The sequence below is a fragment of the Homarus americanus genome, unplaced genomic scaffold (genome assembly GCF_018991925.1).
Source record: "Homarus americanus isolate GMGI-L3 unplaced genomic scaffold, GMGI_Hamer_2.0 scaffold34921, whole genome shotgun sequence".
NCBI classification, from domain to species: Eukaryota; Metazoa; Arthropoda; class Malacostraca; order Decapoda; family Nephropidae; genus Homarus; species Homarus americanus.
In genome coordinates this window covers 24228622-24242591 of record NW_024741901.1, presented here as the reverse complement: position 1 = coordinate 24242591, position 13970 = coordinate 24228622, and the positions used below count along the sequence as shown (strand labels likewise).

Below are 13970 nucleotides of genomic sequence, written 5' to 3'. Positions count from 1 at the left end.
CTACCTCACTCAACTTATCTTAACGATGATTATTTCCATCTTTTTCTCGTGGAAGTTCAACACACTCGTTAAATTCTCGGTATTTCAAGTGCTGCTCCTTGTTTACACCCAACCTTCATCATTCATCTGAATTAACAAATTTAGATTTAGGCGTGAAATAGGTAAACACTGGTTTGGAAACAGAGTAGTGGATGAATGGAACAAGTTACCAAATATCATCATTAACTCGAATACGCTGGATAGCTTCAAACAAAGGTTGGATGCTTATATGAGCAATAGGGGTTGGGTATAAACGGGACTGCCCAGTATGGGTCAATAGGCCCGCTGCAGTTTCCTCCATTCTTATGTTCTTACGTTCTTAATAAATAACTTCTCTTGAGGTTCGTAGGATGAACAGTCCTCATATTTGACAACAAAGAAAAAATGCTCCTACCTGCTAAACCTAAGATAAAACAAAAATTATTTAGAGAACAGCGATAAAATGTTACACTGCGACAGTAACATGAGTACTGAGACAGAGAGATGGGGAAGTAAAACTTAGCCTCTTGTGACCTAAACGTCTTGGTTTATGCGTTCCAAAACCAGGTGAACTTAGCATGACAATTATTTTCTCAGGAATTCATAATTACAAAACAGAATTTTTCATATTTATACATTAATAAAATTTTCTCTGGTATTCATAAGTATAAAACATTTTCTCCTTCATAATTAATAACATTTCCTCAAGTTATAAATATATATTCTCAGGTATTCATAATTATACAGTACAATTTACATATTTCATCACTTCACTCATGCTTTATTCAAATTAATTGTACATACATACATACACACATACATACATCATCTTAATTTGCACTGCCATGAGAGACGTAGAGCGAGAGGGGACAAGATAGAGGTGTATAAATGGAAGTCAGGGCTAAACAAAGGGGACATTACAAAGGTACTCAGACTATCCAACCAGGAGCGAACTCGTAACAATGGTTTTAAATTAGACAAATTTAAATTTAGGCGCGAAATAGGTAAACACTGTTTTGGAAACAGAGTAGTGGATGAATGGAACAAGTTACCAAATATCATTATTAACTGGAATACGCTGGATAGCTTCAAACATAGGTTGGATGCTTATATGACAATAGGGGTTGGGTATAAACGGGACTGCCCAATATGGGTCAATAGGCCCGCTGCAGTTTCCTCCATTCTTATGTTCTTATAAGGGCATGAGAAGTACAGAATAATAAATTTAATTCTGTCTTCAGTCATGATTAGTTAAATTGCAATCTTGCTATTTCTGTTCAGGTTGGCCAGTCCTCCCTCGAAAAGCACATCATTTATCAACCTTTCTGCAAAAAGTTGTTGCTCTCGAGACAGCCTTCGCAACTTGTTATTAACGTTCTTCCCTATAATGTCAAACTCGTCTTGGCGTGAGGATTGAAGCCGTTCCCCAATCAAAGACAAAATATTATCACAAGCATCTTGACGTTTTCTTTTCTTGGGTCCTCCTATGGGTCTAGCAGCTGACGAACAAGTAAAAGAAGAGGGTTGGGCCACTGGGTCGTCGGCGTCTAAGGTAGTACCTGGATTCGAGTTCACATCTGAGGAACTCTCCGCTTCCTGTAAAACAGTAAAAAAGTTATTAAGGGCTAAGTACAGTATTGATTCTTTAACAAACTGGTCAACAAATTAGGCAATAAACAAAGCCTAATGCATGTCACCTCACCAGCCAGGACTCGAACCCTCGACCTACTGTTTGGGACCAGGGAACGTTACCAAACATGCCACAAGGGCACTGAAGACTGGTGAGGTTGTTGCTTATATGTTCAAAGTCCGCATGTTATATGGACTAAAAATGAAGTGTGTGTGTGTGTGTGTATATATATATATATATATATATATATATATATATATATATATATATATATATATATATATATATATATATATATATATATGTAAGCCTCATAGTTATTACTAGACTGTATGGAAATAGTACATTTGGTAACCCCAGGATTTCGAGGGGGGGGTAATAATTGCCCCTCAATCACTTTTTCCTAGGCTACGGGTCCTGGTAAAGGTGTCGAAAAATTATTTTCTCAATCATCATTTCTTTGTCAATTGTAATGTATTTGGGTCAAATTCACCTCATTGACAATGGAAACGGTTTGTCGGGGTGCTTCTTGGTCTTGCAAAAATAGCAGTTTGAAATACCAAAAATTGGGTTGGTAAATATCATCTACTCCGGCTCCAGATTTTGTTAAAGCAATTACTTTTTTCATTTTTTGCGAAAAGCACTTATAATATTATTGAGTTTTTTGGTGACTGTCTGGTTGCTGTCGCGTCTTTTTCCTTTAATTTTTTTTTTAATTTTCTATCAAAATGTCATACGCAGCTGACTTTGTATCTGTCGATGTATTCTTTACTCTTAATTTTCCATAAGCATGGATTTTCTTTATAAAGTTCAATAAATTCTTCCAAGAATTTTCTATCTAGTGCAGACTCGCTCATGACGCTATTATCACTGCGCGACTCGCGACTCCGAACATGAAATCAGACATCACATTGAGCCAACTCACGCTCCACATTCGCTCGAACAGCTGTTCTGCATGGCAGTGAACAGTGACATCACCCACATGAATCTGACCTATATATACTGTTAATGAATATGATGTATTTCTTTGTGTACACATTGACAACACGAGACATATATATATATATATATATATATATATATATATATATATATATATATATATATATATATATATATATATATATATATATATATATGGCAATGCACGTAGGTTAGGTTAAGTTTTTTCAGGGCCTTTTTATGTGACTTTTTTTCCTGGATTCAATGAGAGAGAGAGAATGCTTACGTACCTCATGATCAGAACATACCTCCGTAGCCACATCTTCAGTAGTGTGATTGGTACCGGCATCCATGTTTGACACAGATGCTCTGATTGTGTCACTATCATTCAGAAATGACAGGTCATTAAAGCACCATAATTTTGGCCTGTAAATTTCGTCTGTCCCAGCTCCTAACTTCTGTGATTTATGTACCAGTCTCATTTCACGTCTATATTGATTTCGTAGTGTCTCTATTTTCCGCTTTATATCCCTTGTGGTAATGGAGGCAGTAATCTTCATTATCTCCTCTGCAATTCCCTTGAGTGCTGCTGCACGTTTGTCTCTATCTTTGTACATGTCACTTTTGACATTCCATAGGCACGGGTAATGGCGATAAAGGTCTATTAACCGTACAGTATCTTGCCTGGACCAGTGGAGGTTTGCAGGTTCTGTGGTGTACGTGGACGGAGGGCTAGACATGATGACGAGGTAAACCGAACAACCACCAGCTGTGGCTCGTGGTGCGTGGTGAGACCGTGAGAGACTGACAGCGTCGTCGGTCTATGCCTGGCGCCAAACCACCGGGCAGTCTGCTGATTTCGCTCAACTACGGGCACGGGCTGTCCGCTGGTTTGCCCGTCAAAGTTGCCACAAAGTGTGCGATGACGGACTCATCACTCGTGCCCGACGGTCACTGTCCGGTAGTGTGGACGGGGCTCTCAAGGTAGGTAGCCTCACGCAGGCCCATAGGAAATCACTAATTGGCAACTCTACTCTCGAGATCGCTAAGCCACGCCCCTTTTGCCACTTCATGTGTTTGTAATATTGTGGTATTATCTGTATAGATCCTTTCTCTAGTCAAAATATACTAGCATAAAATGTTATTAATCAGATATATATTTAATAATGTGTAATATACAGTGTATATTGCCATGTAAATTATACAATAACAAAATGTTTGACGAAATTTACAATAAAACGAGAACTTGGGTCGAATTGTAAAATATTCACTACATTTCCTCCCATTTTAATTTTATTCTGGCATTCTGTCTATTCCCAGCAGTTTTCTGAAGCAAAATATATTGGTGTAGATAATTTTTTCCCATGAAATATATAATTGTTGTAGATTTTTACAATACCGGTACTGTATATTTTGATAATTGAAAATGCATAATACATTATATATAAAACAGGAAAGAAAACGTGTGCACATTTAATGTACTTACAATATATGATCTTCGTACGTTGTAGCATTCTTGATTTGACCTCCTAATCCCGGTAGAGTTATTGTTGGACGTTAGTGCGGGTTTAAAGAAAGCTTTACATTGTCTACTGCTAAATGGTAATTAAAACATTCAGATTTAAAATGCACTGAACATATCGTATGCCACGCCTTCACTTGTTTGGTGTTTTTTATATCTTTTCTTTTACAGGCATCTAGCCACTTTGCCCAATAAATCATTGTTATAAAGAATAACACCCCCACTGTCACCTGTAAATGTCCCGCTTCTACTGTTTGATGTAACGAAGTGGGCGGAGCTTAATAAGTGATGTCATCGCTAGCCAATCAGCGACGTTGGATTGAATCCAGCGGTCGCAAGCGTCACAAGAAAGATATTTATATTTATTTTATATAATTAATCTGTGGCTCCAATTAAAATAAAACAAAAAATCTCCATTCCATACATTTATTGTACAACTTTTAATACCATCATAAGCCTTTAAAAATACGTAAATAAAAATTTCAATTTTATTTTCATTAGCGTAGAGCCTATGGGAGTGAGGCTACCTGGTATCTACCTACCTTGGGGGCTTTATTCTCGAGTTATTAATCATTGTGAAAACCTCAGTTTATAGTGCCCAACTGGGAAGCATTCGGAGTTCATGCTTGCCTTTATGACTCATGCATTAAGGGCGTAAAAGCCTGAAGGGTCATGGGTTTTGTCAGCAAGTTACATAAAGTGACAGAATGATGAGTGTGTGGGGGGGAAATTCCCGGTACAATTTCTCTGTTTATGGCAAAGTGTGGCAGGTCCCTAGTGCCAGGCCTGTCACTAGGAGGAAGGATATCTGGTCAGGGAGGGAAGAGGTGTTGGTAACGGCTGGGGACCTGTAGGAGGAGGTCATAGGGCAAATGAGGATGTGGTGAAAGAGGGTGAGAGTCTCTTTGACCACAAAGTTTACAAACAGTGCGGCCAGGCTCAGGGATGCCAATGTACAGTGGGGGTGGTGGAGGTGATATGGTGTGGTGGGGCAGGTACAGTAGGGGTGGAGGGAGGCCCATAGGCATTGACAACATTGAGGGGCACACCTTTTAGTGTAATTGTGATGGTGTGTGGGTCGACATGTCGGTGGGGTACAGGTAGCAGGGGGTGGTGTCCTCAGGTCCAGGTAGCCCTGATGGAGACAGCTCAGACACAGGAGCGGGTTGAGGCACCAAGTGTCGTGAAGATGAGGCAGGACTTCGCTCGGGGGCAGCAGGACACATCAGGGCAGGCCCGGTAGGCACTACACCAGTAGTGAAGGCCGCCGGCGGTGGAGTAGGCCGTGAGCAGTGGGGGCTCACAGGGGGACTACCAGCTTGTGTCAAACCAGAAGAGAGGAGTGACTGGGTGGCAACAGAAGGCAAGAGTAGGTCGGAGATGGTGGTACAGAGTGTAGCGAAGAGTTGTTCAATACGGTTGGTAAATTCTTGGAAGAGGGATATGATCTGTGTCATGTCACTGGCGGGGGGTTGTTGGGGGCACCGGTGGGAGCACAAGGCCTGACAGCCTCAGAGTAGAGACGGGGAGGAGGCCCAGTAGTAGTTGAGTTAGGAGACGGCCGGGACTGCTGTGTTGTAGCCAGGAGAGGCCAGGCAGAGGCAGGTGTTGTTGAAGAAGGCGTTGCTGGAGACACAGGGTACACAGGGGGGTGTGGCCCGGAAGACTGGGGGGGGCGTTGTGGTAGACTTGGCCTTCGGGGAGGCTTTTCCCCTGGGACAGACGGGCGATTGGGGCATTGCCGTGAGTCAGCATTGTGCCGGCCGCCACAGTTACAACATCTGGGATTAATTACATAGGCCAGTGCAACACCACGAGCGTCATGGGGGCAGTGCTGCCGTTTTACGGAATTTCGTCTGCTAGTAAGGAAAACAAATGAACTTTGGGCGACGCATTAGAATTTTACCTCACTTTTTTGCTTATCTGGAATAATTGAGAATCTTCTAAATTCGCCAATTTTTACATCAAACACTTAATAAATACTTACAAAATTATTTTATTATAGATTTTTATTAATTTTATTTTGTAAACTAATGTGCATTATGAATTTCTGTGTGACAATGAAAGTGTATATAAACACAGCTGTTGGCTGTTAAACGATTGTTTCCTGAGAAATTCAGTAAAATTCATAAAATACTTAGCGAAGTGCAGAAAGATATACATTATAATTTGAAACTTATTGTATATGTATCTTATAAGCAGAATAACTAACTAAAATAAAATTAATTGTGCCTATACCATATATTTTTTTTACATACGATCACCAGAAAAAAATGTACGGAATTGTGACGTCATATAATGGAAGGACTATAATACAGTTTTTAATCCTCGATATACTGTACTGTACTGTACGTCCATGGAACTGTGGCACCACTGCGTGTGAGGGTACATGTCTTTATTCATTGATTTTATCGTGGCTTCTGTTGGCTCATACTTTTCACTCCCCACTGTGTCTTATGCCCTCTCCTCTTATTAATTCATTTGTCAGTGTTGCTTTTGAGCCTTACAGTGGAACAGTGAAATTTAGAGTTTTGGGTCTGCAGATAAGAAATATTCTATATTTATTCCAGACGGCAGGATAATGTTAGGATTATGCTAAAAGATTCACTACGTTAGAATTTATGCCAGGCACCAAATTATGCTAGATATGATAACACGAAGTTAGCGTGGACGGGGCTTCATACAATAGTGAGTGGGGAGGTGGAGCTGGCCTTGTTGATCTAGGCCACCACCGTCATGCACAACTTCCTCTCTTACTCAACGGAAGAATAGACAACATTTACACTCCTTTCAGTAACTACTATCATTACTTGGTTGTGACATTAGTAGTATAATTGGTATAATTATTAACCGACAAGTATAAGGTTTATTATAAATTACAACTGCTGGTAATTTCACCCACCTGTGTGGTAACGTTAGTCAGGTTCCTGTTTATTTAGATCAGGATTTGTTTCAGCAACACTCCCTTCCTGTTGCCTTGTGTGTGTGTTGTTTGTGGTGTGTATGTGTATGCTGATGCTTCACTCACCCCGCACTTTAGGCTAAGATCACTACTCCCATTACTTTCTTTTTCTTGGTGATAACAAGTATTTGTGTTTTGTTTAACATTGGTTTAAACATGCTTTTCACTTTCGTATTACCTATAATAATATTTTACTCCATTTAAAAAGATATTGGTAGTATCCACACAGAGTATATATATATATATATATATATATATATATATATATATATATATATATATATATATATATATATATATATATAAACCGTTATGAGTATAATTTTTACAGAAGAAACTACTCCATTATATAACAATGACACGTAAAATATGTAAGTAAAATTACCTTACAAATAATTATTTAAATTTTATCATTACCATCGCAATCACTGTACAGTGTACATACCTTATAATCGCTGCTACGTAAAATATATCGTGCAGGTTTCTTCAGTCTTCGTCTTTTTGCAGGAACGCTAGATTTCCCAGTTGTACTCGTAACTGAAACGATACAAATCCTTGTTCAAACATACAGTAGTTATCTATGGTATTTCTACCTAATTCATTGATTAGATAAATTGATTCAAAATATATTAATTACAGTATGGACAGTACCATACCATAGTACTGTCCACCCAAACACAGTACGAGTACAGTATTCGGGATTTTTATTAAAATCAAGGTAGGCTTCACACTCAGATATGGGAACAGGCGTAACGTCAAACGGAGGCACCTCACCCTGCCAGCCAGCTTTGATTTGTTTGTGAGAAATGGGTAGGACAAAACCACACTCATATTTTTCTGTTCTGTCTTAGTTTAGGATATTAGCTTTTTGGTCGTAAGATAAATAGTTTATCCATTCTAATGCTAATAGTGTTATAGTGGACTCGTTTTCTTCTCGGTGAGCATAAGAACATAAGAAAATAAGGAGTCTGCAATAGGCCGGTTGGCCTGTGCATGGCAGCTCCTGTCGAGAGTTACTACCACTCTCTATCATCCATGAATCTATCTAGCCTCCTTTTGAAACTTTCCAGAGTTCCCGCACTTACTACAAAGTTGCTAAGCTTGTTCCACTCGTCCACCACCCTATTTGTGAACCAGTTTCTTCCTATCTCCCTCCTAAACCTAAACTTATCCAACTTGAATCCGTTGCTCCGAGTCCTATCCTGCTCGGATATTATAAGAACTTTATCTATATCTCCTTTATTGATTCCTTTCACCCACTTAAATACTTCTATCATATCTCCCCGCACTCTTCGTCTTTCTAGGGAATGCAAGTTAAGTTTCTTTAACCTATCCTGATATGGAAGGTTTCTAAGTCCCGGAATCATTTTTGTCATTCTTCGCTGCACCGACTCTAGTGAATTTATATCCATTCTATAATAGGGGCACCAGAACTGAACCGCATAATCGAGGTGCGGCCTGACTAGCGCAAGATATAGTTGCAATAAGACCTCTGCACTCTTGTTACTTACACTTCTAGATATAAAACCCAATACTCTGTTTGCCTTATTTCGAACATTAACGCACTGTTTTCTAGGCCGTAGGTCCGGGCTTATAAGTACCCCTGGATCTTGCAGAAAAATAGCATTGGCGTATGTGCCCCTGTCAGCCCCTGATCAGGGAGGAACACGCTGTCAGACCTGTTCAATTGGGTTAGGTTGAGTGGGCGGGAGGAAGATCTGGTGGGTTATCCTCTGGGGAAGGGGCAGGGGGGGGGGTCTACAGGTAATCCAATGTATGAAATATTAAAAAAAAATCCATATTATAACACGTATGTTTACTTGTAGTTACTCCCATTTTTTACCTGATGATTAAACACGTAAATACTAACTTAACCCTCAGGTAACGTCAGGCTATTTAATGAGCAGGTGAAATAAACCGGGATCAATCTTCAAATGTCATTTGTATGCTATTTACTAATGCCAGTACAAGCTCAAGTCAGCCGCCAACCAGGTTCATTCCTGTAGGTACAGTTATGAAAATTATTTATCAGGAGAACCTTCGAGAGTGTGGACACAAACACCACACAGTTGGGAGTCACACAGTCTACACGTGAACAGGGCAACGCTGGTGTCCTCTCCCCAAGGACATATTGCACTATGGAGAACATTTAATAATAAAAATAATAATAATTATTATATTTGTATGATTATTACTATTATCATTATTATTATTAGCAGTAGTAATAATGGAAAAGGTGTAACTGCAACTTACCTTGAGGCAAAAAGAGGGATGGAACTGCATCATCCCTTAACGTTCGTTGTCTCTTTGGCCTTTCAATTTCAAGGAGACGACATTTCAGGTCATCTTTGTAGTCACATTCCTTAAAATGTATTGAGCACACCACTGCACTGTCTGCATTGATGTCATCAGCTCGGCAACAGGAGTAAATCCACCGCTGTCTAAATTGTTTTTCCTTTGGAAAGCGGAAATATTTAATGCTTGATCCTGTTGTTTTTTTTCTTGTGTTATTGCATCCATATACTGAGCAATTGCTTGGCATATCTACAGCATTGAGGCCAGTTCAAAGAAAATGTACCACGTCCCAAAATATATTGATTGCCTCGGACAGTTGTGTTTACACACAAATGGCCCGGGTCAGACTGACTGGGGTCAACTTGTCAAGGAAAAGGCAGAGTGGATCAGCTGACGTCATCACTCCCGCCCGCCTCGTACCTCACCTGTGCGCCGTCCGACCTCTCTACATTGACCTTGCCTCTCCCTTTAACCCCCTGTATATGGGGTCGCTTCTGAACTGCATAAAATTGTCAGGTGGTAGCCAGATAAAATGGTAAAAGTGACGTTCCTGTAGAACCTCCCACCTACCTCTTTACACAGGTTCCTCTTTCCCCTCCCCCCTTCCTTCCCGCCTGCAGTGCACCATGGCCAGTCGCCACCATCTTTACGGCGGCTCTTCACCCCAGCTTCCGGCACACGAAACTGTTCCTTACAGCGCACAGCCGCCTTACCTCAGCCGTAAGGGCTACAATACTATTATATCCAGTCAGAAAGAAGACCAAAGAAGGCAGCAGCACCCACGCCACGAACATAAAGGTTATAATGCTGTGGTATTGGGTAGGATTGTAGTCCTTCTTCGTGCTGATCAATAACATGCCTCCTACGTGCCAGAAGAGCACGCTTTCAGAGTGGAAGTTACCATGGGCCGCGCCACCTCTGCGTCGCTACGGGCCAGTTTTCTGTTCTGTATGAGGGGGAATTTGAGCCTTATGTCTGTATTGTTTGGCAACAACACCCGCCTTGGGAATCGCGGCCAAGGTGAAATTAGAACTTGTAGGAGGTGCAGGCAAGGGACACAGGACTCAAGATACCAAATACACTAGCTCTGTGTATGACGTTACCAGGACCCAATTATACCATTGATATTGAAACAGTTTATTTAGCCAGTAGAACACAGGCTCTCAACTGGCTCAATCATGTTAAATACTGCATAATAACTTTTATTATCGACTGTTCTTCTGGCTAAATAAACTGTTTCATCTCAATAACATGGCTGAGCCATTTAGAGCCTGAGATCTCATGAAGGCACCTGATATATACTGTACATTTATCTCAGGGAAGTATTATGTAACATTTAGTATCATCTAGAATAGTACAATAGCATGGTGGTAATAAGAACATCTCATAATGTTACCACGGTTATCACTTCAATATTTATTAATTTTATTTATTAATTTATTTTTTTATACATAAATTACAGTTGAATTGAAAAACAAGTAGAATGGGGGAGCAGTACAACATGGGTTGTACAAGGTTGAACAAGAGGACAGAGCTGTCAGGATTATGATTAGTTGGCAAATATGTTTATTGCAATGGTAATTACTTATCTATTTACATGATAATTTCCGATAAAACGGTTTTGATGGTACAGTAAAAACAGGTACTGTAAATATAGTAGGTGTTACAAGAAATATAAATACTTAGACAATAGATATTTTTAAGAGATGATTTAAAGGGAGGGAGCGTAATCTTTGCTCGGATGGGTGGGGGTAAGTTCCACACCTTCACACCATGATATTTTATGAAGGTCTGGGACTGAGAGGAGCGCATGGGGGGTGGTCTTAGTAGCTCTGGGTGCCTTAAGTTGTATCTCTGATTATTCCGGAACTGGAAATAATTATTATCAAGCAAGTGATTGATAGATTTGTAAACAAAGAGGGCACAGCAGTAGGTGTTAATATCTTCGAATTTAAAAATTTTCAAAATAGCAAATGTATCGTTTATGTGATCTGCTTTTTTTCAAGTAGGTCATTGTCCATACAACTCTCTTTTGTGCAGTAACCAGAGATTGTGTTTTTGAAGAGCCACAGGCCCCCCATAGTGTGTGACAGTGTATCAGGTGTTGGTAGACAAGATCATGATAGATTTCTTTCATTGCTGTGAGTGAGTGACTGTCGAGTGTGATACATGATACCGCACTGTTTATTGACTCTACTGTGAATGGCTTGAATGTGGTTTCTCCAGTTAAGTTTCTCATCAACAATAATGCTGAGGAATTTAGTATTTTGTTCGCGTTTGAGGACTGTATTACCAAGGTACAGGGGGTCCAAATCTGGGGGTAAGTTTTTCCTTCTGTGAAAGATCGTGTAGTGGGTTTAAGGTCAGTTTATTACGTATTACCAAGCTCCTGACTTTAGTTAATTCAGTGTTCATAGTTCTCATCAAGGAATGGAGGTCTGAGTTGCTGGCATAGAGATTACTATCGTCTGCAAATAATTTGTACTTTATGAGTAAGCTGGCGTGGATTATGTCGTTTATGTACAACAAAAACAGTACTGGACCGAGAATGGAACCTTGGGGGACTCCATACAAGAACATAAGAAAATAAGGAGTCTGCAATAGGCCGGTTGGCCTGTGCATGGCAGCTCCTGTCGCGAGTTACTACCACTCTCTATCATCCATGAATCTATCCAGCCTCCTTTTGAAACTTTCCAGAGTTCCCGCGCTTACTACAAAGTTGCTAAGCTTGTTCCACTCGTCCACCACCCTATTTGTGAACCAGTTTCTTCCTATCTCCCTCCTAAACCTAAACTTATCCAACTTGAATCCGTTGCTCCGAGTCCTATCCTGCTCGGATATTATAAGAACTTTATCTATATTCCCTTTATTGATTCCTTTCACCCACTTAAATACTTCTATCATATCTCCCCGCACTCTTCGTCTTTCTAGGGAATGCAAGTTAAGTTTCTTTAACCTATCCTGATATGGAAGGTTTCTAAGTCCCGGAATCATTTTTGTCATTCTTCGCTGCACCGACTCTAGTGAATTTATATCCATTCTATAATAGGGGCACCAGAATTGAACCGCATAATCGAGGTGCGGCCTGACTGGCGCAAGATATAGTTGCAATAAGACCTCTGCACTCTTGTTACTTACACTTCTAGATATAAAACCCAATACTCTGTTTGCCTTATTTCGAACATTAACGCACTGTTTTCTAGGCCGTAGGTCCGGGCTTACAAGTACCCCTAGGTCTCTTTCACAAGTCGACTTCTCTAGGTTGATGTTGTTAAGGCTGTATACATTATAAGTAGTTGTTCTTCCAATATTAAGTACGCTGCACTTGCTGGTGTTGAATTTCATTTGCCATTTTTCAGACCACCCCTGCAGTTTATTTAGATCCTCCTGTAATGCATTTGCATCCTGCCCTGAATTAATTTGCCGCCCTATTTTGGTGTCATCCGCAAACTTGCTTATGTCACTGCTGATCCCAGTATCTAGATCGTTTATGTAGATTGTGAACAAGAGTGGGCCTAGTACTGACCCCTGGGGAACCCCACTGGTTACAAGATTGGCGAGGAGTCAGATTGGTGATTATTATAGCAGGCATACTGGATCCTGTTGGACAGATATGAGGTAAACCAATTGTGGGACAAGCCCCTAACGCCGTAATGTTCAAGCTTTGAAAGGAGGATGGTATGGTCGACAGTATCGAAGGCTTTAGAGAGGTCCACTTGCCGACTGTGAACTGACTGTCATCAAAGGAATTTAAGATGTCATTAGTAAAGGATAGCAGAGCACTCTCAGTCGACCCTCTAGCTCTAAATCCAAACTGGGAGTCTGTAAAGATGTTATTGGCATTGCAGAAGGAATTTAGTCTATTACATGGTAGCTTTTCCCGTATCTTACTCAAGGAAAATTCGGCTAATTAGTTAAGGAGAGGAAACGCCCAGCTTTCTGCATCTGGGAAGAGAAAAAGAACAACAAAGAATACATGGGATAGTGGGTGTATGAGGTGAGGGCCCTCTCTTCCTTTGTTCGTCCAAGGAGGTTAAATTAGGGTGGAGGCGGCTTGGGTAACAGATACAATACTTTTGGGTGATTTCCTCTTTGTGATATTGTTCTGTAAGTGTTTGGGGAAGGCTTAAAATATACTAGGTATATAGCCTTAATACGAATTCTTCACTGAAATGCCTGGAGCACAGACGAGAATGTTTAGTAGGAATAAAATACGTCTCCATGTTGCTTGCGTCCAGTCTTCTTCTCAGCCTCTCATCTTTTGAAAAACTGTAAAACAAAAGAAATCGAATATATTCTGCACGTTTATCCTCTAGACTTGTGGACACATACAGTGAGGAATTGCATACAATCTTTTTCACCCCCGCAAAAAAGTTATGTTTGCATAATACGGACTCTTAATACTTATTCAGCCGCCAATTTAACGTCTCGGACATTTCACCAGTAAGGGATTTGATATAAGCAGCTTTTTTTTAAGTTGCATTTGACACGTGTTAGACCAAACTTATGAAGGCTGTAGGCTAGCCTATCTAAATGCCTGCCTACACACATCAATAATAGAGCAGTAAGTTCCATAAGTCTTCATATTATACCATACCGCA

General features: G+C 40.3%; 1 protein-coding gene across 3 annotated transcripts; it reads right to left on the bottom strand.

The window, feature by feature from the left end:
• Positions 1–1094: 1094 nt before the first annotated feature.
• Positions 1095–9927, bottom strand: LOC121876281 (52 kDa repressor of the inhibitor of the protein kinase-like). Of its 3 annotated transcripts, XM_042381320.1 has the most exons (3): positions 9328–9927; positions 7520–7611; positions 1095–1614 (listed from the first exon to the last, which is right to left on the bottom strand). In XM_042381320.1, exons 1-3 carry the CDS (start codon positions 9614–9616, stop codon positions 1270–1272), a joined length of 726 nt encoding a protein of 241 aa, XP_042237254.1. In that variant the 5' UTR covers positions 9617–9927; the 3' UTR covers positions 1095–1269. The 3 variants fall into 3 exon arrangements, with proteins under 3 accessions (XP_042237254.1, XP_042237253.1, XP_042237252.1); XM_042381319.1 differs by lacking the exons at positions 7520–7611; positions 9328–9927 and adding an exon at positions 2899–3579 and having other exon boundaries at positions 1097–1614; XM_042381318.1 differs by lacking the exons at positions 7520–7611; positions 9328–9927 and adding an exon at positions 2881–3579 and having other exon boundaries at positions 1098–1614.
• Positions 9928–13970: the final 4043 nt, after the last annotated feature.